We start from the raw sequence: 23,579 nt of genomic DNA on the forward strand, positions 1-23,579 counted from the left end.
TGCTAGTCAGGGAGAGAACTCTCAGGACCCATCTATCAACATTGTGGCAAGGTAAAGGCCCCATAATGGAATTAGAAAAGAACGAGAGAGTGATATGAGAAAGCATTATATCAGGCCAGAAGAAGAAAGGCCGACTGACTTGTCAGGCAACAATATTAGATTGGAGAATGGGAAGTATTTGAATGCTATAATTTGTGTTCACTTGGGAGCTACTCAAGCATGACTGTAATTCTCCAAGCTCCATTCTTCAGTCATTTGAATTGTATATTGATCTGAAAAAAAAGTTTGTTAGTTGAAGAAACAATACGGTTGTGATCCAAAACGAAAGATTTTTCGTGGGTCGAATTTTGGCTTCCCCAGCAATCATTGGCCAAGGCTTGTGCTAAACAGTCCTTCATCTAGAAGCCACTAGGCTCTACTTCTGAGTAAAAGCAAGAGACTTTGAGCACATGGTCTGACCTTTAATCAACACCTCAGTCGTATGCAGGAGGCTCTGGGTGCAGGGAGTGGCATCTGGTCACACCCTGGTCCCAGTGTCCCTGCTGCATAGCCCAGTGGATTGGAAGCACAGGATGAGTGATTTGGTGAAAGCCTGCACCAAGCTATCTGCCTCAAGGGGAAACAGCGTTTACAATGTAAGCGTTACAACGCATGTCGTTACAACGCGAAAGTCTTGTTGCAGGGGGTGGAAGGTGTTGGAGTTATCTCCAACACCTTCCCTACTGTTTCACACACTGGAGTTGGAATAGTAATTTATACTATTCCAACTTTCAGCGCACCCCCGACAGCAAGTCGGGGTAAAGGTATGTGTTGTAATGGCATGCCTCGTAATAGCATGCGTTGTAACAACATACAACCGTCTCAAGAGTCCACTTTTGACCATGTGAAATGGGCTCTGGGCACAGGCCCCACTATTTGTCTAAGCCAAGTGCCAAAAGCCCCTACCCAAAGAGATTGGTTTGGAGGGCCTAAGAAGATGGGCAGACAGCAATAGTCAAAGGGTTTGGCCATTGCCAATATCTTGTACCCAATACCTTGCAACAAGTACTCGAAGGACACTTCCTCCATCAATGCGGGAAGAGATCATACAATCATTGTTGAAACCTGGGAAGCCCCCTAACAGGCAAGACTCCTATCGGCCCCTATCATTTATCAACATTGACGCTAAGATTTATGCAAAATTACTTGCAAATAGACTGCCGCCACTACTTCCTTTGGTAGCCCGCCCCGACCAATCGGGCTTCATTCCAGGAAGATCCACAGCACATAATCTCTGTACCTTCTTCACAGTGCTACACTACTTGCAATCTCGGCACACAGGCACTAGTAGCATTTTTAGAGGCCACCAAGGCATTTGATACGCTGGAGTGGCCATATTTATTTGCCATACTGGAGAGGCTGCGGATTAGCCTGGTATTTGTAAAGCAAATACAACTGTTATACACCGAACCATGAATGGTATGCTCTCTAGCCCATTCCGGATCATGTGAGGTACAAGGCAAGGGTTACCTCTCCCCCTCCTTCCTTTTTGCCGCCATCACGATGGAGGCACTGGCAGCTCGGCTGAGATAATATCACACGGCCAGGGGATTGGGTTTCAGCACAAGAAGGCTCCTGATTTTGCTCCACGCTGATGATATTACTTTGTGCATTAATAATCTGGCCCGTAAATATATCTCCAATCCTTCGAGAAATTATTAAATTTGGAGGCCTATCAGGTATATATATCAACTAGACCTAGTCCACCCTATTTCCACTAACTGAGACGACTACACCTTTCTCCCTGGAGTTTCCACTTAAACAGGCGGTCGGTCTGGTGAAATATCTGGGCATCTGGCTCAGCCGTAATGAACAAGAGATCTGGAACATGAATTATGGCATCCATCTCATGGCTAGAGGGTAAAATGAATGCATGGTCCAAATTGCCTCTTTCCCTAGCCAGGAGGTTTGCGATAGCTAAGATGATTGTTCTGCCCAAATTCCTATACCTATTCATAAATATTCCACTCCCACTCACCCAAACCTTCTTCAAAACTATCAGTTCTTTATTAATCTCTTTGGTGTGGGCAGGGAAACAGGCGTAGGTATTATGGGAATTATTGACACTTTCCCTAACACAGGGAGGATTTGAAGCCACGGATATCCCGTTATATGAATACTGTGCACAATACTTACGTTACTGGATGCACCCTACCCCTTTTTAGCCTCACATAGCGCTGGAGGTTGACGTTTCGGCACCAGTTCCGCTTCGGGTGGCGCTCTACCAGCCCTATCGTCGGCCCGAGATGGAATCGACACGGTGGAAACTCGGCGGTGGGCCTGGGACTGACTTTGCAACAGAACCCGTTTGAGTGAGGTCTACCTGTCTCTGTCCCTCTAGCACACAATCCGTTAATTCCTTCAATGGCGGATGGAGGAAACGTGGCTCTGGCGAGGGCACTGGGTTTCAACACATTTGCAGATCTCTATCCAGAAGAAAATTTCTGTCCCCACCATCCTCAACTGACGGGAGCACACAGAGCTTTTCCGAACTATTTCAATATTAAAAAATCTGTGCAACATGCCAGAAAATACACAAAACTTTCCCTGCCCCCCCACCTTCACTACCAGCCCTTGAACACATTATAAAAAACACCACGTCACGCAAGCTCATCATGCGAATATACCGTCTCATGCAGAGCACTGCCCAGTTGGTCAAGCCCAAGGCCCTCCAAGGCTGGAACACAGAACTTAGTGTACAGGTAACGGAGGAACAGTGGACGTTCTGTTGTAGCAAACTCCAAATGCTCTCCCAAACTATAAATTATGGCTGATACACTTTACATTTCTTCACCGGTTTTACAGAACTCCCTCCCAGGTACAGCGCATGGGGATCGGCCCCGATGAGAGATGGAGTTGCCCCTCATAGCCATTTACTGGACAACCATATAAAGTAAAATACACAACATATTGGGCATATCAGACGATCCCACGCCACTTACATGGCTATTGGGACACGTAAAAGACACTGCTGCAAGAACCCGGAAGCTACATGCCATGCTCCTCTTATAAGTTCAACGCAGGGTTGCCATGCATTGGGAAAAAAAAGCCCCCCCGCGGTGAAGGCTTGGATACAAGATGTCACATTTGGCCATAACCAATTGTCCACCTTATGGGAATTGATGCCAGTGGCCTCCAGGCCGAAAGATATATGGAGCCTCTGCTTAGACTGGCTACGAACGTTCCAAGTATGACAATACTATTTCTCCGAGTCCAGTCGGAAACATTGCGACACAAGCATTAAACCCATAGATTACAAATGCCCCGATAAAGCTCCCCCTTGAAAGCTAGTGATGAACTGATGCTTGATTTTATTCACTAGTAGACCCACTGTCTGAAGTTCCTTCACATAATATCACTTTGTAGACCTAACCTAAGCTAGAACACTGCCACATGGTACTATTCTTGTCCTTTAAACGAAAACATGTTGACCTCTGACTATTATGTTTGATTTGATGTAATGTATATTCTGACCAGATACACTTGATGATGATTTTAATCATTAATTGCACAGATGTATGTGTGTGAGAAAGTGCCATCTTTCTGGCATGGTATGCCCCCACTTTTTGCTGAATTGCTGAATGTACTTTGACTGAGTGTGCCCTGGGCTCCTGCCAATCAGGTGCCCAGGGCCTATGTTCCTTCCCTAAAAACTGTGCAGAAACCTAAAAACCAAATTGGCAAACCCTGGCCACATGCCAGCCCCTGGTAAATGGTACCCTAGGTACCCAGGGCCTTGTGACTAGGGAAGGCCTCTGAGGGCTGCAGCACTTATTGTGCCACCCTTAGAGGCCCTGTACCCCAACACAAACACACTGCCCTTGCAGGCTGAGTGTCTAGGTATAGGACAAAACAGAGAGTCGACATGGCACACCTCCCTGTGTGCCATGCCCACAACATACACTGCCCTGGCATACATCAGCCACCCCTCTAGCGGGGTGCCCTATGCCAGTGGTGTGGGTACAGGAGCATGAGCCATGTGTCCCTACAGTACCCAGGTCCATTCCTGGGCACTGTAAGTGAAGTGCTGCCATTTAAGAGTATATGATGCTGGAAGATCGTCAAACACGAACTCCACAGCACCATGATGGCTCTACTGAAGCCTGAGAAGTTTGGTATCAAACTTCTCAGCACATTAAACCCGCACTGCTGCCAGTGCAGGATTGAATGTAAAATGCACGACAGAGGGCATCTTAGAGATGCCCCCTGAACCTAACCTACAATCCACGTCTGGTCTGAGGGGCTGCCTAGGCTGCCACACAGCAGACACGTTGCTGGACCCCTGGGCAGAGAGCCATCCGCTCTCCTGGGCCTGCAACAATGCACATCCTGGGCGAGGTGCTAGGTCTCCTCCCCCAGGATGGGCATGGGAAGCTTCAAAGGCATGCCGCCTTTGTGAGCTTCTCCAGGCCACTTGCTGTACTCAGCAACTGGCCCTTACCGGTTCTAAACCCCCACTCTGGCGGGAAGACTGGCCAGAAACCCCAAGGAAGGACAGGGGGTCTGCCAGCCTCTGCCAACCCCACCCCTCAGGTGGGGGAGCGAGGTGAAGCACATCTCGGGCTCTCGCCATCTTGAAGATGGAGAGCCCTGCCCAATCAGGACTAGGCCACTGCCCCCTCCCACAGGAGAGTGGCAGGATAGGGGGTGTACCCACCCCAGGGCAGGAACCCAGTGGTCCCTGCCCTTTACCTACCTGTAACACCCCTAAATTTAGTATTTAGGGCCACCCTGAACCTTCCTTCCTTAGATTCCAGATTCCGAAACAGCAAAGAAGATCAAGACGAAGAAAGAACTGCCGTGCAGCTGCTAACAAGAGGAAGACACTAACTGCTTTGGCCCCAGCCCTAACGGCCTGTCGACCCTCGAACCTGCTCCTGATAAATCCCTGCATCTCCCGTGGCCAGCAACCTCACAAACCCCGGAGGACTTGGCTACCTTGTGACTCTGAGCATCTGGGACTCCCACGAGCAGTGGCACTGCTCAAAGCAAGTAACTGACCCCTGGCACCAGCCTGGAACCACAAACCCAGCACACTCTGCATCCGCCAAGCCTGGCCTGTGCTGGAGTGGACAAAGACCCCGAGGACGTCCCCCTGGCGACTGTGACCCCGAATCCGGCAGCCAAGGACCCACCTCGACGCTCCTGACGATGCTTGTGGCCTCAGAACCAGGGACCCCCCCAAACACGATCAACAGAGGTTAAGATTTCCCGACATCAAAAGGCAACCCTGCACCCGGTGGCCTGCGGCCCCCTGTGCCCAACCCCTGGGTACCTACCTATCCTCCAACTACCCAACTTACCTCTCGAAGTGGTGGTCGCACCTGAAGAATCTCCGTCCTCGAGCTTGCAGCCTTTGTTCGTCCTTGAGCTTTTCCATTGCAATCCATTGAGCGCCCGATGGCTCAAAAGCACCCTGCACCCAGCCGCCCGAGTGGCCCTGGCAGTGCAGCTTCTACTCCTACCTACTTCCCCATTTGCCCTGAGCAAGTGACCAGGAGCCCAGCTCCCACAGCTGCGTGGCCTGCCAGTCAGCAGCCACCAACCAAGGGCCTCCTGCCTTCCATAGGATAACATTGGGCCTAACTCACTCTGCACCCGGCTGCCCCTGTGCCGCTGAGGGTGTAACAACTGTACTTACCTGACCCTGGGAGACCCCTGAGTCTATGCCCAGCACCTTAACTCTGTCAGTTGAGTACTTACCCAGAAGCCGATAACTCACTTTTCTTCCATAGGGTAACATTGGCTGGTTTCACTTGAAAATTCTTCTAAGTGTGGAGTTTCTAAACTTTAAAATATTCACCTAAAATCAACCGAGTAACGAAACTGAAAATACTCACCTGCTATTACGAGAGATCCCAGTGCTGGATCTTGGTGCCCAGCACTATCCCTGGAAAGTAATTACAAGCATACTTGCTGCTAACTCAATTTTCTCCCATATGAAACCATTGACTGTTTTTCTGTGAAATTTCTTCTAAGTGTCGATTTTTGCAAACTACAAATATTCTTTAAAAGTCGAACCAACTGTGAAAACGTAATTACTTACCTGTTTTAGATAGATGTCCCTGTACTGATCCTAGGAGCCCAGCACTGGATTACAAAAGTAACGAGAACATACTTTACCTGCAACTTGAATTTCCTTCCATAGGATAACATTGCCTAGTTTTTGCTGAAACATTTTCTTAGTGTCGATTTTGCAAACTTCTAAATAATCTTTAAAAATCGCCTGTATAACCTGATCGCATTCTCTCAACTGCTTGCAAGTGGTACACTAGTGCTGGATCCAGGATCCAACACTGAGCTAGAAAAAGTAACAATAACCCCACTTACCTGCTAAGAGAATTTCCTTCCATGGGATAACATTGGTGATTTCAGTAGAAAAAGTTTCAGTGTCAACTTTTAAAATAGCAAAATATTGCTTAAAAATCACAACAGTAACTAAAATGTATTTACTCACTTGTTTCCAAGAACTGTCCTAGGACTGAATCTAGGATCCAGTCCTGGAGTTAGAAAAGTAATCCTGAAAGTAATCAATTGCATATAACTTAAAATTCCCATTAAGCTCAATGTATTATTGTGTTTGAAATTGTGTTGCCTACTGCAACAAACTGTAACTATTGCATTCAAAAGTCAATTGCCTATTGCAAAGTATTTAACTAAAGCATCTCATTCTGAGAAAGTATATTTTGATACCTATTGTTGGTTCTAAAATAAAACAACCATATATTTTTTATATACAAACCATTGGCCTAGAGTTCAGTTCTTGAGTGTGTGAGACCATTTGCTGACTGAGTGTGTACAACAAATGCTTTACACTGTCCTCTGATACTGCCTTACTGCTCGACCAAGCTACCACTTTGGAGAGTAAGGTTATATCTAACGTTAGCCTCTGCCAAACCTCTGGGGACTGTGGACTCTGTACACACTGTACCTATTTGGGAACAGTATATACAGAGCCACTTTCCTACAATGTGAACCTATCTAAATGCCAATAAAAAATATATTAAAAAAAGTACTCGAAGGACAAAGGGCAAAGATTTGGTGGCACCATTGAGAGCATACAATAGCACATTACAAAGCACAAGTATGTGTAAATTACACATTGACCCTTTAGCCCACCTCGGAACTGAATAATAGGTGCTTGTGCCTCTTGGCCGTGCTCAGCACATACTAAACACAAGGTCTGGCCGTCCGTCATGCTCATTGTACTGTCTGCAAACCCTGAGTACACATTAAACAAAGAATGGAACCTTTGGGCATACACTATATCTTGAACCCCAAGCCGCATTGCCCACTAAGCAGAACCTTTGGGCATGCACTGCGCCAGTTCCCCACCATCCTCACAAGAGCCATACAAACCAAAAACACCCACCAAATGTAATGTTTGTGACCTCACAATACTTTTATCAATAAGTGACAACGCCTAAAAGCATAATGTCAATAAATATTTGCACATCTTTAACCCAATAAATAATAGTGTAATTGCAGCTGTCACATTTATAATGATATTGGTAATGTTGCATGTAAACTGAACTGAAAGCTGATTTATGAAATGTGTAATTATATCTGTTGCATCAGGGTGAGGTCATGAGCATTGCATTTGATGTGTGTGTTATGGTTTGCTAGGGTGCTGTGAGTTATGGTTTGTGTGTTTATCTATTTTAATTTTTAGCCATAAATTGTACTTTAATTGTATATTAAAGTGAATTTATGATAATTTTACATGTTATGGTGTTATAGCCACAACTAACAATACTACTGTGAGCAGAGGTTGGCCAGGCCCTGTGGGTTTGGCCATGCACAGTGGGTTTGGCCGCAGAGCCTGTCCTCCAGTCAGGCCCTGTGCCCAAACTGCAGCAATGGCCAACTTTCATTGTCCACAAACATTGACCATGAGCAGAAGGGACTGTCTGATAGGTTTGGATTCCTGGTCCTTTGTCCAGCTCTCCATGGGTGTCCAGACCACACAGCTCATGGTTACATTCAAGGTTTTGTGTGTCACAGGGAGAGAAGGTCCCAATTGGAGATGAAATGGAAAAGACTCGTTTTTTTTAATCACCTCATTAAGTGAGTAAGCTAAACACGGCGAGTGTCTACTAAGAGATGTACCTGCCATGAGTGATGCAATCTTTGAGGACATAAACAGAGCATGGTGGGGGGGCACGTTCTAGTTGGGTCAGTAATCTGCACCTGGTGAATTTTAGTGCTGTTTTTATTTTAAAATATAATGTTTTAGCTGACATTTTCACAGAACTATAACATTGCTATAACCATTGGCCTTTTCAGTGAATTTCTGAAGTTTTTTTAATGTAAAGTAAGATATTATAGCTATACCTAGCTATAGCGCCAGTTTAACCATCATTTTTTTCAGTGATTTATTTTTTATTTTTAATGCAAAGTAAGATCTTGTTGCAATACTGAATCACCCACAAACGTCCAACTCCCAACGGACACCCACCCCACATTTTTTTTTATACATAACTTTGTTGGTCCTGTGGAAGTCCCCCGAGAGGCTTAACATTTCTTCTGATGTTTTGGCCTGCCAATAAGAGATCTCGTTCCAGCAGGACCAATCTCGGTCCTGCAAGAGCGAAATAACCAACGGGATATAGAGCCTTCTTGGTCAATGGCCATACTTCATGTTTTTTCATTCCCATGGGACCCCCAAGGGACTCCTGGGGCCTCCCGAGGACCAACTGAATTTATCACTGTTTTTTTACCTTAGTTTCTCCAAATCTACCAAACGGGTGTATACCAAATAACAATAAGCACGCTTTATGAGTGAAGATCTACCGTTCTGCCAAATTTGATGTCATTTGGTTCTGCCGTGTTTCTTCTGTATCACTAATTTTCTCTATAGAAATTGCATGGAAAATGGTCTTTAAGGATATTCCGTTTAGGGACCCCGGCTTGACAGATCACCCTAGATCTTCCCTGCAAGAAGCTGAGGATGATCAACTTTTGGGGGGGAAAGTTTTGTGAAGATTTGTCAAATAGCACCAATGTTATCAGCAAAAGAAAAAAATGCTATTCCAACCGCATGGTGGTGACCGTCACTGTGTAATGTTTGTGTGTTGTATATGCATATTTTTGTTTATAATGATAGTTCAGGCACACTTTCCATTGAAATGGGATTTCTCAATTCGTTTTTTAACTTTTCACCTCATAGGCACATTTGCACAAAATCTGGAGTTCACAACAGAATATCAGAGCCAAAAATATCATGGGGACCGACTATCATGTCAAAAATATAGAGGACCAAAATATCGAGAAGGTAAGTGTAAATAGGCAAGTATAGATTTACTATTCTTAACTCCCCATCTACGTTCCTTGAAGATATATAAATCTTCAAGGCACATATATGTGAAGTTACGTATGGGAAAACTTTACTTCACTGCAGAATCCTACTTTCACAATATTTATGTACACAATGTTCTTGACACAATTTTTTGTCGCATGATATTTTTGGTTCCGGTATTCTGTCTAAACACCTAATCTAGCAATCCCTTGGTGTAGTCAGCTATGGTCTGGCTTGACAGTTTCCCGACAGATCCGTGCAGAGGAAAAAACATTTTGGGGAGGAGATGTATGTTTCTATTTAAGCTCCCATAGCAAACTATATGTGCCCCTCACGTGCACCAGGGGAATGAATTTACACTAAACGTGGCATCAAAGTAAAACTTTCTCAGATGCGTGTTTTTATTGGTTTCGTTTAAATCTGCTCATGATTTCAGATATAAGCATATTGAAAAGTTTGCCAAGAGGGTTTCAAAGGGGTAACTCCTTTGTATATCTTTACTCTTTGAGATCTGAGGATCCTCCATGAATCCACAAATTAAGAAACAATGGCATTTGATTGAATAATGAGGATATTCTCCTGTTGTCCCATTCGAACCAGTGTTTTCAGATTTGCTACCACACATCCTAGAGTTCACGTTGTTTGCAAAATGAGAAAGATTGGCCCACTCTGACCCCCTGACTAAAGTAAGGGGACTCTAAAAGTTTCCCCCCTTGGAAGAAATACAAAACAAAATAAAGAGTTGTGGGATCCACTGTACCTTTCTGGGAACAGTACATCACTGACACCTAAAATGGGGTAACAAAAGTACCACAGACCCTGACAGACAAAGGATATGTTGGGGATCTGGAGGTCCTAGAAAGGAGTGGCACTATACTAACAGACATAGAATATGCTTTGATTGGTCCTCCGAGGAATGGCATGTGAGCAACATGTAGGAAAGAAACATGCACTGATGACACAAGCTAGGAGTGACAAAGAATAGACACATAGGAATGGTTATTATTGAGTTGGTGACTAATGGTGGAAACAATTTAGTTAGATTAGGAATATTAAATGGAGTGACAAAAGGAGGGAATCAATGAAAGTGATATGTGGGGATTGGCCAGCGGTATTGAGTAGGCCAGGGCCCAATTTTTATTGTACTGGAGAAATCCAACAAAAGTTACTAGTATATAAGTATGTATTTGTAGAAACGGATTTACGAGATCGGAGTAACACCCGGTAAGCTGAATACACACCTCAAAATGCATGCAAAGATTCGCTGACTATTACTCTATGATGATTTTTCTCATTGTGATACGACAGTATGCGGTTAGTTGCAAGCCATTTAGAGGGTCATCACTCAATAACAAATTGACTTGCTTTAGAAACTTTGTAAATTTTATGCAGTGCTGATATTCTTTATTTGTTGCATCATCAATTCTCTTCTCTTGCGACACGAGCATAGGTGTATCCGCCGACGCTGACTACAGGGACCACAGTTCTTTGGGGTAACACGCAGGTAGGTCAGCAGTGTGCGACCACTTGGATGTAATTATTTAGTGGCTCCATGAGCCGGGGAGTCGACGGACTCAGGTTACGCACCTGCGTTGCTACGAGAGGTACTTTACCTGATAATGATTTTAGCAGCCTACACAGCAACCCTACACTCTTTCCTACTCTCTGCTGACGAGAGGCAACAACCTCGAAACACGTGTCAAGGGATGGCTAACGCTATTCACACTTGCACTCACGACACGAGCATAGGTGTATCCGCCGACGCTGACTACAGGGACCACAGTTCTTTGGGGTAACACGCAGGTAGGTCAGCAGTGTGCGACCACTTGGATGTAATTATTTAGTGGCTCCATGAGCCGGGGAGTCGACGGACTCAGGTTACGCACCTGCGTTGCTACGAGAGGTACTTTACCTGATAATGATTTTAGCAGCCTACACAGCAAACCTACACTCTTTCCTACTCCCTGCTGACGAGAGGCAACTACCTCGAAACACGTGTCCAGGGATGGCTAACGCTATTCACACTTGCACTCACGACACGAGCATAGGTGTATCCGCCGACGCTGACTACAGGGACCACAGTTCTTTGGGGTAACACGTAGGTAGGTCAGCAGTGTGCGACCACTTGGATGTAATTATTTAGTGGCTCCATGAGCCGGGGAGTCGACGGACTCAGGTTACGCACCTGCGTTGCTACGAGAGGTACTTTACCTGATAATGATTTTAGCAGCCTACACAGCAACCCTACACTCTTTCCTACTCCCTGCTGACGAGAGGCAACTACCTCGAAACACGTGTCCAGGGATGGCTAACGCTATTCACACTTGCACTCACGACACGAGCATAGGTGTTTCCGCCGACGCTGACTACAGGGACCACAGTTCTTTGGGGTAACACGCAGGTAGGTCAGCAGTGTGCGACCACTTGGATGTAATCAATTCTCTTAATTTTTGGAAATCTAATTTGATATATGTCTATGCTTGATTTTATGGACTGTTTTTGTTTCAGATTATACTATAAAAAAACATCAAATTTATATATAGCTCGCGAATTTTGAGCCGGCCATTGCTCTTCCTTAGAAGGTAGACAAATTCATCAGCTGTAAACAGAAGAAAAAACATCAGTTTTAAGAACAATCTGCCAAAATAAAAATCGTCCTTAAACCAATTTGGACATATATTCAATTGCACATATTGTAACATGATTATATAAAAAGCCATCTAAATTAAACATATGCATACTGAGGCTCATTCATTCCTCTGCTTGCACACTTAATGTTGTAATAGTGCGCTCACAATGTGCTGGGGCAAGCAGATGGTGCCAACAATAGACGTCGCCCCCCATGGGTACATGAGAAAACATAAACATCCATTGAATGAAAGTTTTCTCTCTGTCTCACAGAGGAATGTGAAATACACGCAGTTTGATCCTCAATTCTCAACACCAGGGCACCCCTTAATGCTCTGTCCCTTCCGGGGCACCTGTCACCAGTCGAAGTCCCCTTCAATCAACAAATCCAGGCAACTCAGAGTAGGGCAGAAAGGTCCCGACCACTACCAGGTCAGTCCCCCCTCCTGCCAGCCCCATGCCCCACAAGATCAAAACAACCCGACAAGGGGACAAAATCTGCAATCCAGTCCAATTTTTGGGTAGTTCCTCTTCTCTTCTGCTTAGCAATCCCGCCACAGGGTGATGACGTTACCAGCAAACTCGTCCATACAAGATGCGGCTCCTGCTGCGGGTTCACCAGTCTGCGCGGAGTTGCTCTGTGCGTGGTCGAGGAATGAGAAGGCCAATCCCCCATAAACTGCTGTTTAAAGCCCTTTGTCCATGGCGCACCCTGATGACATCACTCCAAAATGTCAACAGGCACTACCCACGGCTGCCTACAGCTTGCTCCTGCCCATGGAGCAACTAATGGCGCACCCCTGCTACATGCAGGGTGCGCCTGACCAGTAGGTGACTGTTTTGCACTTACTGCATGTTTCAATGAAGATTTTTTCGGGTGAGTTGTGCTGAACACTGAGGGGCAGATTTACAAGCCCCTTGCACCACTTTTGCGTCACTTTTAACATGGGAAAAGTGACGCAAAAGTGGTGCAAGGGGCCTGTAAATATGCCCCTGAATATTTATATTTGCATCTGATACATAAGGCCTCTGAGGAACAGCCATGCCAGACACAGAAAGCACGGAGGCGAGATAAAACTTGCTGTTTCATTTGAAGTATACCCAGAAACAAAAACAACCAGTGAAATCAAGAGCAGATCTATGTCGTAATGGAATGCAAGAAATACATGTAGATTATCAGCACTACACACAATTTACAAAAGTTCTGAATAAAGTAAGTCAAATGTGTTACTGGTTGGTTACCCGAAATTAAATATTTTTGCACCTAACTGAATTGATTTACAGGTAAACTTACAGTAGTGATTTAGGGGCTTTGAACTAGCAACTTATGGCTATAGTGGCATTGGTGTAGTGTGGGTATACAGTGCCTTTTTTCCCCATAAAAGGTGTGCTGCTTTGTACACTTTTTACACAACATTTTGTGGAGATTGAAAGGTCGGTATTTCTATTAAGAAAGAAGAAAGAAAACAGGAGCGAACCCGTTAACCCAGCTGAGACCGGGTAGATATGATAGCAAAAAACAATGTCTCAACTAGAACATTATGTCAAGGGACCATTAAACATAAGAAGTAATCATAACAACCAAAAGGGGACAAGGGAGACCAAAGGATAATGAAAATTGTTATTTGTAATTAGAAGCACAGTAAGTATGTCCAAGTTACAGTAACCATAACAATCATATGTGCACTGATAGTGAAGTGAAAAAGTGAACGGCGCAGTGACATAAGTGTTAAAATAACAACGTAGTACGGCAGGAGAACAATTAGATCATAAGGGTCAAACAGAAGTATTCACATAAATTTTGCAATTATAACAAAATTATTCCAATCATAATTGGCCCTTCAAAAAGCCGCAATTAACGTTGTCAGGTCGACGACGTTTCAACCTCCTTTCGTTGAGGTCATCATCAGGACTATGGTTACGAAGGTTTAAAATATACCTCTGTACTAGAAGAATAACTGAATTGAATTCTTAAGTAACAAGGTCGTAACAGGATACTGAGTGGCTTAGAAGGCGTTAGGAATCAGAGGTAAGGACTAAAGAAATAGTCAAGGTGCATTGAAGGCATCCAGGGGTAATAGCGTTTCTAAAAAGATGACATAATCAGAGGTAAGGACTAAATAATTAGTCAAGGTGCAGCAAGGGCATCCAGGAATAATAGCGTCTCGAAAGTTGTGACGTTCAGAATGGTGCAACTCTAAAGGGGGTCAGTCCAATCACTTAAGCACGGGCTCAGTCCGAGATGCAACGCTTCCTCAGAACGAACAAAGCGTCTGACCTCCTTTAGAGTTGCACCATTCTGAACTATGTATATTCTCAGCAGTACGTGGATGCTCTTTGTAGCAAGTGCAATTTGTTAGAAAATGTCAAATTGCTAACCAACAATGCCACAAACTATACAGCATATCCCACGTTTAATTATTTATTATGCCACATAATTTGGGACGAAGCTATCAATGTCAGTCAGTCAAAGCAATGTTTATTTAGACCTTGGTCGTAAACAGTCATAGAACCAATTATAAATGAAAGAGATAAAACAGCACAATTTATACATTCTCAACGTTAAAAGTTGATGAATTATCAAAAATGGAGTAACAATAATGACTTTTCTGCACAGGGCATCACGGCTCTTTATAAGAATTGTATATAATTTAAAAACACTCTTTAAAATACTATGCAATTCATCTATTAAAATGTTTTATATTAACCTTGTATAAAAATTAAGACAATTTAAAATCTCTAAAAATAACGGCTATCAATGGTGAAGAAGACACAGGGGCTCCAAGGCTCAGTGCTGTGATAGGCCCTCTTTCCCCCTTATTATGTTTACTGTAATACAATGAGTAAGCGGTGCCATCTTCCATGCTTGCATTAGGACCCATGACTACTTTGCTACACTACTACACATAATGTACCCTTCCATCTGTGGAAGAACAAAAAGTGTTTATATGCCTACTTGAAGCCTGGTCACATTTAGTAAGCAAAAATAAGCAAACTTCAGTTTTGAAATGCAAAGACTTCCCTTTATTTGCAACGGGCACTGAATGCAAACCACCTATTGTATTGGCTTTCTTTAGCCACACATCAAGCGTAATACACGTGCCAGAAACCAAAGCTCTGCTAATAATGCAGGTCCACAGCTTTTTCATGAGAAGAGCGAAAAAGTCCTTGTGAATTTAATTTCTAGATTCTTAGCTTGCTGAATTAAGAATTCCCACGTAGTTATCACAAAACGAGAGTGTGGTTAAATACGCCATAGGCGAAATAGCCTATGTATAACATTTGCCAACAAGATGGCAACAGATAAGCGGCATGGAGTATATTAAAATAAATTCGAAGAGAACACATGCATTTTTTTCACAGTCAATAAACCCGGATAAATTACGTGGCGCATTGAATTACCATTCCCGTTCCCTTGGTGATATACTACAATGCAGAGACCGCTTCCACCGGGCAGTACCACCCACACAATGCCATGCACACACTACTGATGTGGGTAAGTTGCATTTAGAACCAGGCAAAGAAAGGTATTTTCCTCAGGTGAGAGGCACTGAGAGTGCTGTGAATAGCCTTTCCTAACACAACCCACTAAAAAATGTTGACATATACGTCAATGGCAATGATTAATGAAAGATAAGCACAGAATATCACAACAGTAACACATTGCCATATACGCGCACACCTCAGCAGTGCAACATAGGGGGAACATGGGCTCCTCAGGAAACCCAAACTCCGAAACACGATTAAAAGCCAGGTGCAAATTGCGCCTTTCATAATTGTTTGCACTCTCGATTTTCACCAGGTAAAGTCAGTCGATTATCAAGAAGAGGGCAAGTAGCCCAATATGTCTGTTGGGGCACCTCAGAATGACAAGCCAGGCTTTCTACGTAGGCTCCATTCCAACGTCTACAACCTCGACTCGGGTGCCATTTGTACAGAGAAGCAACGCCTTTTTGTTAGTGAGGGCTGTATACATTAGTGGTTGCGCCGTTTGCATCTGATTAGAGCTTGCGTGCCCGCGATCGAGGAATTATACAGTTTATACCTGATTATTACCGTTCACGGATGTGACAAACGATATTTTGAGCAAATTGGGGTTTGAGGGAGGTTTTTCCTGCTGCAAATGCGAATCGCAGATGCGACCTTTGCACGTTTTACTCAAACTGTAGTCCTATTGCAAACATCAATAAGTAACATACGTATGTATATCCACGCTGCCTCGTATGACCGAGAGCAAGAGATAGTGGTTTCACTTCCACAGGGCGTTCGCTAACGAAACGAAACAAATGCCCAGATATGGTGAGAGTAAAAGCGTGCACAAGACTGGCCACATACAGTCTCCTCTGCGGTGCGATACAACCTATAGAGTCGTTCATACTCTTTGCTTTAAGAGCCTTTTCCTTACAGCAGGCCCCAACCAAGAAACAGAAAGCAATCCCCTCAAAAAGGAAGCCGACGAGCGCCAAAAGTCCACTATTCACATTTAGAAACGCGCGCACAATCGTGGATAGTCTGAAGTGACGAGGTCCTCTATTTGTAATTGATGAAACATGGAGACTTCTTACCCAAACGGACGCGAGAAGACAAGACAACTCTAAACAAGCGACGGAAAGGAACATTTATCTGCGCCACATCCAAATGCGTCAGTTCATTCGGCAGCCATCTCTGTCTGCTCCGAGCTCACGAATGAAGTCTTTGGTAATTTCATCAGAGCCCGAGCGAGGGGAAGGAAATGGAGGGTTGCAACAATCTCACAGGAAGCAGGAAGCTGCATTTACAGCAAGATAACTTTTCCTAATGGTTTATGTCTGATACCGCGGCCCACGTCCCCTGTTTGAAACAGTTAAAATTGTAGTCAAGCAAAATACTTTTAATTCATTGTGACGTCCAGGCTCGAACTGGCCTACAGGGCAAACAGGCAGTGGCTTAAGGCGGATATGACAGGTCGGTCTGTGGGTGGTTTCAGGGATATTGTAAGGATTTTGGGGGCCCTGGCCCAAACATATTTTGGCTGCCCCTTTTCGGACCATCGTTGAATTTATGATCCAATATCAGCTTTTTCATGGCCTCTTTGGCCAGGTCACTGACAGTACACAGGCACACTCGTCCAAATTCTACATGTGTTTGTTTACATCTAATATTCAGGGAAAGTGACTGTATTCCATGGTGTAACAGAGCAGCAACCCACTAATGTTATTGCAAATTATCTCTGTGACCCCCTCCTATGAACTGTTCTGTTTTGCTCTAAAAACTTTTTTTATGGATGTTGCATGAAATATAAACATAACATTTCTTTGCAGAATGTCTGTAAGACTCCTCCCCATCACCCACAGTGAAAATAAATTAAAGGAAAATGGTATTTCTAACAATTTGTTGAATAATTGTTAAACATCATCAGGGCAAATCTCTTAGCAGAACAGAGCTGGCTTTATCTGGGGACCACTCAAAGGCTGAAGCCCTGGGCCAGTGCCCACTTTGCCCATGCCTTAATGTGTCGCTGGGTGGCTTTTGGCAGTTTGTAGGCCTTTTTAAGGTGTTGTGGGCCAGATTTTACTGATAATTTACCTGATGTTAAGATAAACATTGCCTGTATTAAGCTCAAATTCATGCCATCTTTCATGCATCACAGCGTATCTTTAGAAGTTCAAAACTGCATCAATTTCAAAACCTAAGGCGCTTTTTTTGGCCATCTAAATTACAGATGGGGCCACTTTTATTTTGGTGCCCAGGCCTATTTTCTGTCCCAGTCCTACCCATGTAATATGTTTGATTATAACTTCTGGGTTGGTAAACGTAAAATGGAGTTTTTAAAAAAAAGATGAATACCTAAATGTAAGTCGTAAGGTTCTGTGCACTTTTAGTTCACTAACTATATACAATGTTAATTTACATAAATATAAACATCGCAGATTAATGGTTGAAAAGGTGTTAAAATAATTCGACACAAAAGCAACACGTTAAAATAACGGTGGTATTAATACTGATGAATCAGACCAGTACAATTCAATTGAGATGACTATTCTCCTCCCAGAGCTTAATAGACTGCCTTAAGAATTGTATAAGTTGCCCACAGCTTTAACACTACCACCCTTAAAGCAAAATCAGAGTGCCTATGGTATTGTTCCTATGCCTTCTGCTTCAAACATGGTCTTTAACTATTTTGTCCGAGTGTCTAGAAGGGCTAAACACAAGCACATGATGTGTTCCATGGACTCTTTGGCTGACTTACACATCCTACACAAACTGTCAAATGTGACCCCTTGAATTCCAAACACCATCGATATCCTTAAAAGGGAGATAAAAAAAACTAAACTGCATGAAAGCAATCTTTTCCTGGGGTTGCATACTAAAATCGAGATAAGATTGCCTGAAACAAGAAAAGGTTTCCATGGTGTACCTGCTATGCATCTATCTAGATGCTGCCTCAGTGTCCCTTGTCAGACTTATGGTTTTGACTCCCTTTTTCACCACTAACTATAGAGCTATTCTAGACATAGATCGCTAGTTTCTCAAAATAATATATTGAAAGCGGACAGAAGTCATATAAATCTTTAAATATATGCATATAATGAAAAAATATAATTGAAGCTGACAGAAATCATACATCTTTAAATATATGTATATAATGAAAACATTTTGGATTACAAAAATTACCAATAATTAACAGTAAAAAAATAATGACAACTCTAAAACTAAATACAATAAAAAAAAATCATAAATAGATATTACACAAACTATGTCAAATAACACATTATTAAATACTTTGGGGCTGATTACGATCTTTGCGGATGGAATACTACATCACAAACTTGACGGATATCCCGTCCACTGCATTGCAAGTTCCATTACATCCTGCGGAACTAGTTACATCCGTCACGTTTCTGACGGAGTATCCCATCCTCCAAGATTGTAATCAGGCCCTTAGTTATTTTTTAACAAAGTAAAAAACAGCATTCTTACCTGAAATATTATGTCCAACGATTTTCTTGTCATCATATTTTCCTAATAAGATTAATGCACAATGATACTTTTGCAATGAGATTGAGGACGAAAACTGCTCTACCACTAGGCAGTTCCACTCTTCAGATCTCTATTGGTCTCCAATTATGACTTTCAGTTTGTGTGTTTTTCTGTTTCTGTGTATTATGGGAATTATCCCCTTTGCCGCGGCGCGAATTCCGCCGCGGCGCTGGGGGGGGGGTTTCGGTGAGCGCGGCGCCGCTGTGCTCATGACGGAACCACGCCGTCATGAGTCAAGGGTGAGCTGTGCTCATGACGGAGTGGTTCCGTCACGGCGCCGCCCACTTACGTTACACGCCCACACAGGCGGGAAAAAGGCGCTGCGTGGGCGGAGCGGCAGCCAACGGCCACAGCATGACGGAACCACTCCGTCATGAGCACAGCGCGACCGTGGCTCATGACGGAGTGGTTCCGTCATGAGCAGGGAAGGGGTTAAATGACAACATCTGCTGAAAGAGTCGCCTTGACCTTACGTACAGTCTTTTTCACTCACTGGTGCCCATGTTTTAAAAATCATGGGTTGTGCAAGTGCCTGCCCAATAATCTAGTTTAAAGAAAAATACAAATATTTCTTATAGGTCTTTGAGAGGAAGAAGTTCCACAAAGTAGTTTGATTAAGGAAGACATTGAAGACTTTTCCATAATCACGCCAATCTAGGTTTTCGAGGCACTCTACAGATATCAGGCGAATAAGGTACAAATCCAAGAAGCTTTTGTCATGATATTAAGTACTGACCGGTGTAATAACATTTTCACATGTTGATTTAAATTCTGAACTTTCTTTAAATAGATTTAGATGCAGACATATTTTTGTACAATTAAAAGACTCATACTTCCATGGACTCACTCACCCATGATTCATATTTACACAAACTCATATATTAATCCATCCTTCCAATCACTTGCTCAATTGTCCACTCGTGGCTTCATTCATCCAATCACACACTCACCTATTCATCTATCGATTCATATATTTGTTTACTAATCCACCCATGCATTTGCTTGACCATTCACCAGTAGCGACTCCTGGAGGGAGTACTGCCGGGCGGTGATGCAGAGCGGGGGAGGGGTAGGGTGGGGGGTGGTAAACTCCGGATTATGGCCCAACGGAGGTAAGTATACAAATAAATAAATAAAACAAATTTATTTGCGCGTGCTGTATCACATTTGGCGATACTGTGCATGCAACAAAATTCATTTTATTTATTTATTTGTATACTTATCTCCGTTGGGCCATAATCCGGAGTTTACTCCCCCCCACCCTGCCCCTCCCCTGCCCTGCGTCACTGCCTGGCAGCACCCCCTCCAGGAGCCGCTACTGCCATTCACACAGGTTCATACTCATTCTGTCTTTTAGGCAGTCAGTCACCAATTCATACACTCATTTATTATGTCAGATACACTACCACACACTCAAACTTGCCCAATCAATGACAATGCATTTTCAAAGAAAGCTTGATATATTGACTAGGTCATAGATGGCCTTATTAACTGAAGAATATAAAACGAGGCTAGGCCTAATAAAGTGTGAAGGCGTATAGGCTAGAAACATGAAACACTTACAAAAAAGGATCCCCTTCTGCCATAAATAGAAGGTGAGTTTTTGAAAAACACAAGGAGACGTAGATTAGTTGTGTACCTGAGTGAACAGTTGTTACGTGTTAGCAATTTATTTTTAAGGTAAATTCAAAACATGGTGCATTACATACCAAAAGAGTTTATTTGGTACTGCCTTATTAATAGTCAATAAAAACAGTAATGAATATGTTAAAATGGGAAAAGATTCTGGAGCTGCAATGAGCCGAAATCCACTTTGAAAATCAAGCAGCACAGAAAACACAAATGGATTAGAAGTATATTACAATTATCAATAGGTTTTCATTCGACAATGCACTGTTGAGTTAAGAGGGGATATAGTCCCCAGTGGAAGAGCAAGTAAACCCTTGGAAAGTTTGCGAAGCATATGTGGGATGTGCTTTGGGTGCAGAGCGAATGCTTCTACGAGTCCAAGCTGGTGATTTGTGAAGCGCAGATGGGAACCCGTCATTGGCCAATTAATGGCCAAAGGTCCTAACCGGCTCCTTTGTTTCCCCTGAGTGGATTAGATCCTTCTTGGTGGATGTCTATACATTGCATTTCGATCCTGAAGGGCTAACTTTCCACGTTTTCCTCAGGATGAGGTCTTCAGTTCTGCTTGATTTGATCATGTAGACAAAAGGGGAGAGAATACGGAGTTGACCCAGAGTCTTTTTTGATCGGGAAATCCATAGGCACGTCTTCCGAGGGGGTGGAGGGTGTTGGTTCCCAATGTCAGAACTCGAACCAACCCCAAACTCTGCACCAGATGAGTGCTGTGGTTATTCCTTACCCTCAACTGCCTTCCGTCAAATATTGGCTGAAGGTCACATGGATTCTTCTGCATCTGCTGATCAAATAAAAGCCACTGGCTTTGATTCGTGCTTCTGCCCTCCAGCCACACCTGGCACATTTGAAACATATTGCAACACTATTGATTGTCCTGATGCATTTTGTTTTTGTCTGCCTATGACCGTGTTGTCCAAATGAAGCCACTGCAGTGCAGCTAATTGTTTCAGACGATACATGTGTGTTGGTTCACGGTGAAGCAGTGTGAGTTGGCTGGAAGTCATCAAAGACATGGTTTTACTCGGTATGGAAGCATGAGTCAAGTAATACAGTGCTGTTACCGAGTTGAGGCTAAAGTGATTCCACTGGTTTTTCTCAGCAGTTTTCCAAGCTGGCCATTTCATATTTGACTAGAAATTAGCACTATAGATGGATTGCATGTATGCATCACTAGATGCATGGGAATCATGCAGAACTAGAGTTTGTACTCACACATATTGTTTCTAGCTGGCCTAAAGTCTTGCCTCTAAAATGGAGCCAAAGCAGTGGAGTTCAGATTTTACAAATGGTGTATGGTAGTTCACAGTGAAGCGGTGCAAGTTGGCTGCAGGTCAATAATGATGGTCTCATTGATAGGCAACATCAGTACTTAAGGATCTGGCTTATCCAGATTTTGGATCTATAATAAAGAAAATAACTTGTTTCATCTCAGTAATAATGCATGACTTACGTGGCCTTAAGCAATACCCAAGTCTGAAATATTTTGAATATGATGACCACAATTGTTGTGTGTTTAACATGTAGTTTCCTTTAATGGATCATGCACATGGGTGTGTGTGGGAATCAAGGGGACTTCATATCTACTGATGAACAGATTGTGACATTTCTAAGTGCAGAGGTGATTTTTTAAATTGTGTTTTAAAGTAGCGGTACGGGTGCACTTTAAATCAGATAAAACCAGTGGAAACACGAAGACATACATTTATTAACAAATGCTGATTTCCTGATAAGTTTTAACTTGTGATCGTTATTAATCTCAGATACAGTATTCCCGGTCTGTTTTTTTAAGGTAAGTCACTGAGTAAATCTTAATTGTTGCAATATAATACATAATAAAACACCAATGCAAAACACATAAAATCGAACCATCAGCATAAATTCCCAACAATAAAATCAGTTAAAAAACCCATTAAAATTATAGGTACTCATTTGAGCGCTCTAAAACAGTACAATGAGAAACATTAACGTTCAGGGGTCGATTTATATGATCAGGTTTTTATAAAAGGCAATGAGCGAATGCTTATAATAGTGTTGAGTGTGAACACTGGGCTTGGGAACACTGACTGTTATGGAAATGAAGGTCCAAGGTGGTCGTTTAACCCCTTGAATGCCCATGACGAGATGGTCTCGTCATGGGCCGCAGTTGCGCTGTGCCCATTTATTTATTTATTTATTTATCTCGTCATGAGCCCCGCCCGCTAATGAAACGCCCGGCACAGGGCGTGGAAAGGGCGGGGCACACAAGGGGTTAAGAGGTCTTAAGTGGTGCGGTTTGTAATTAAATGTGCAAGTGCTTTCTCCTTCGAAAATTTGGGATTTAGACATGATTGCGGGCAATTGAGGATGCTGTGGAAGATTTAAGTATTTAAATGAACATTAAAATGCACATTAACAATATTTGAATGTGCATTAAAATGCACATTTAAAGTAACAGGAGCAGTTAATCTTCTCAAACAGTTCCCTCCTCTCCGCTGTTGTCTAAATCCTTAATCGCAGCCATCTTATCAAACCTCTGCAGGAATTTAACCTTTGCGCATTTCAGACCAATGTCTGTAGGATCAAAAAACATAAACATAAGTATTTGTAATGCGCACGTTCATGGCGCTGAATAGCAGATGTTGATTGTTACCCAACTCAATGGTACTCATTTTATCAACCTCAAACGGATGAAAGGCTAAGTTGAACTACCAGGATTTGAACCTGTGACCATAAGGTCAAACACAGGCCCCTCCTGTGGATGCATTAGTCCACTGAACCACCAGACCCGGCTAATAGACCAGCACTGCCTCCCTACATGACCTTATACCCTGATCTCTCCACTTCCAGCTCAAGAGCTCATGTCAGTACCCCTTGACAGAATAGCACAGGCACCATGCTCTCCGGCTCATGCAGCATAATCGAAAGATATTATGCCAGGGCCTCCTTCTCCAGGGGTGAAAATATCTTAATC

The 23,579-nt window shown here is 43.3% G+C and overlaps 1 protein-coding gene across 8 annotated transcripts in view; it reads right to left on the reverse strand.

Moving 5' to 3' along the window:
* Positions 1–23,579, reverse strand: part of LOC146785317 (alpha-1,4-N-acetylglucosaminyltransferase-like) — a 409,953-nt gene that overhangs the window by 129,527 nt on the left and 256,847 nt on the right. Inside the window, exon 1 of one of the 8 annotated variants that reach the window (XM_085634301.1) lies at positions 16,531–16,671. The exons of 6 other annotated variants lie outside the window; for them this stretch is intronic. In XM_085634301.1, coding sequence (XP_085490427.1) covers positions 16,531–16,584 — 54 coding nt within the window. In that variant the 5' untranslated portion in view covers positions 16,585–16,671. Of the gene's footprint in view, positions 1–16,530; positions 16,672–23,579 lie in introns of those variants that run through there. One more of the 8 variants, XM_085634300.1, reaches the window with a different exon arrangement.

This window comes from Triturus cristatus, chromosome 11, assembly GCF_964204655.1.
Source record: "Triturus cristatus chromosome 11, aTriCri1.1, whole genome shotgun sequence".
Lineage (NCBI taxonomy): Eukaryota > Metazoa > Chordata > Amphibia > Caudata > Salamandridae > Triturus > Triturus cristatus.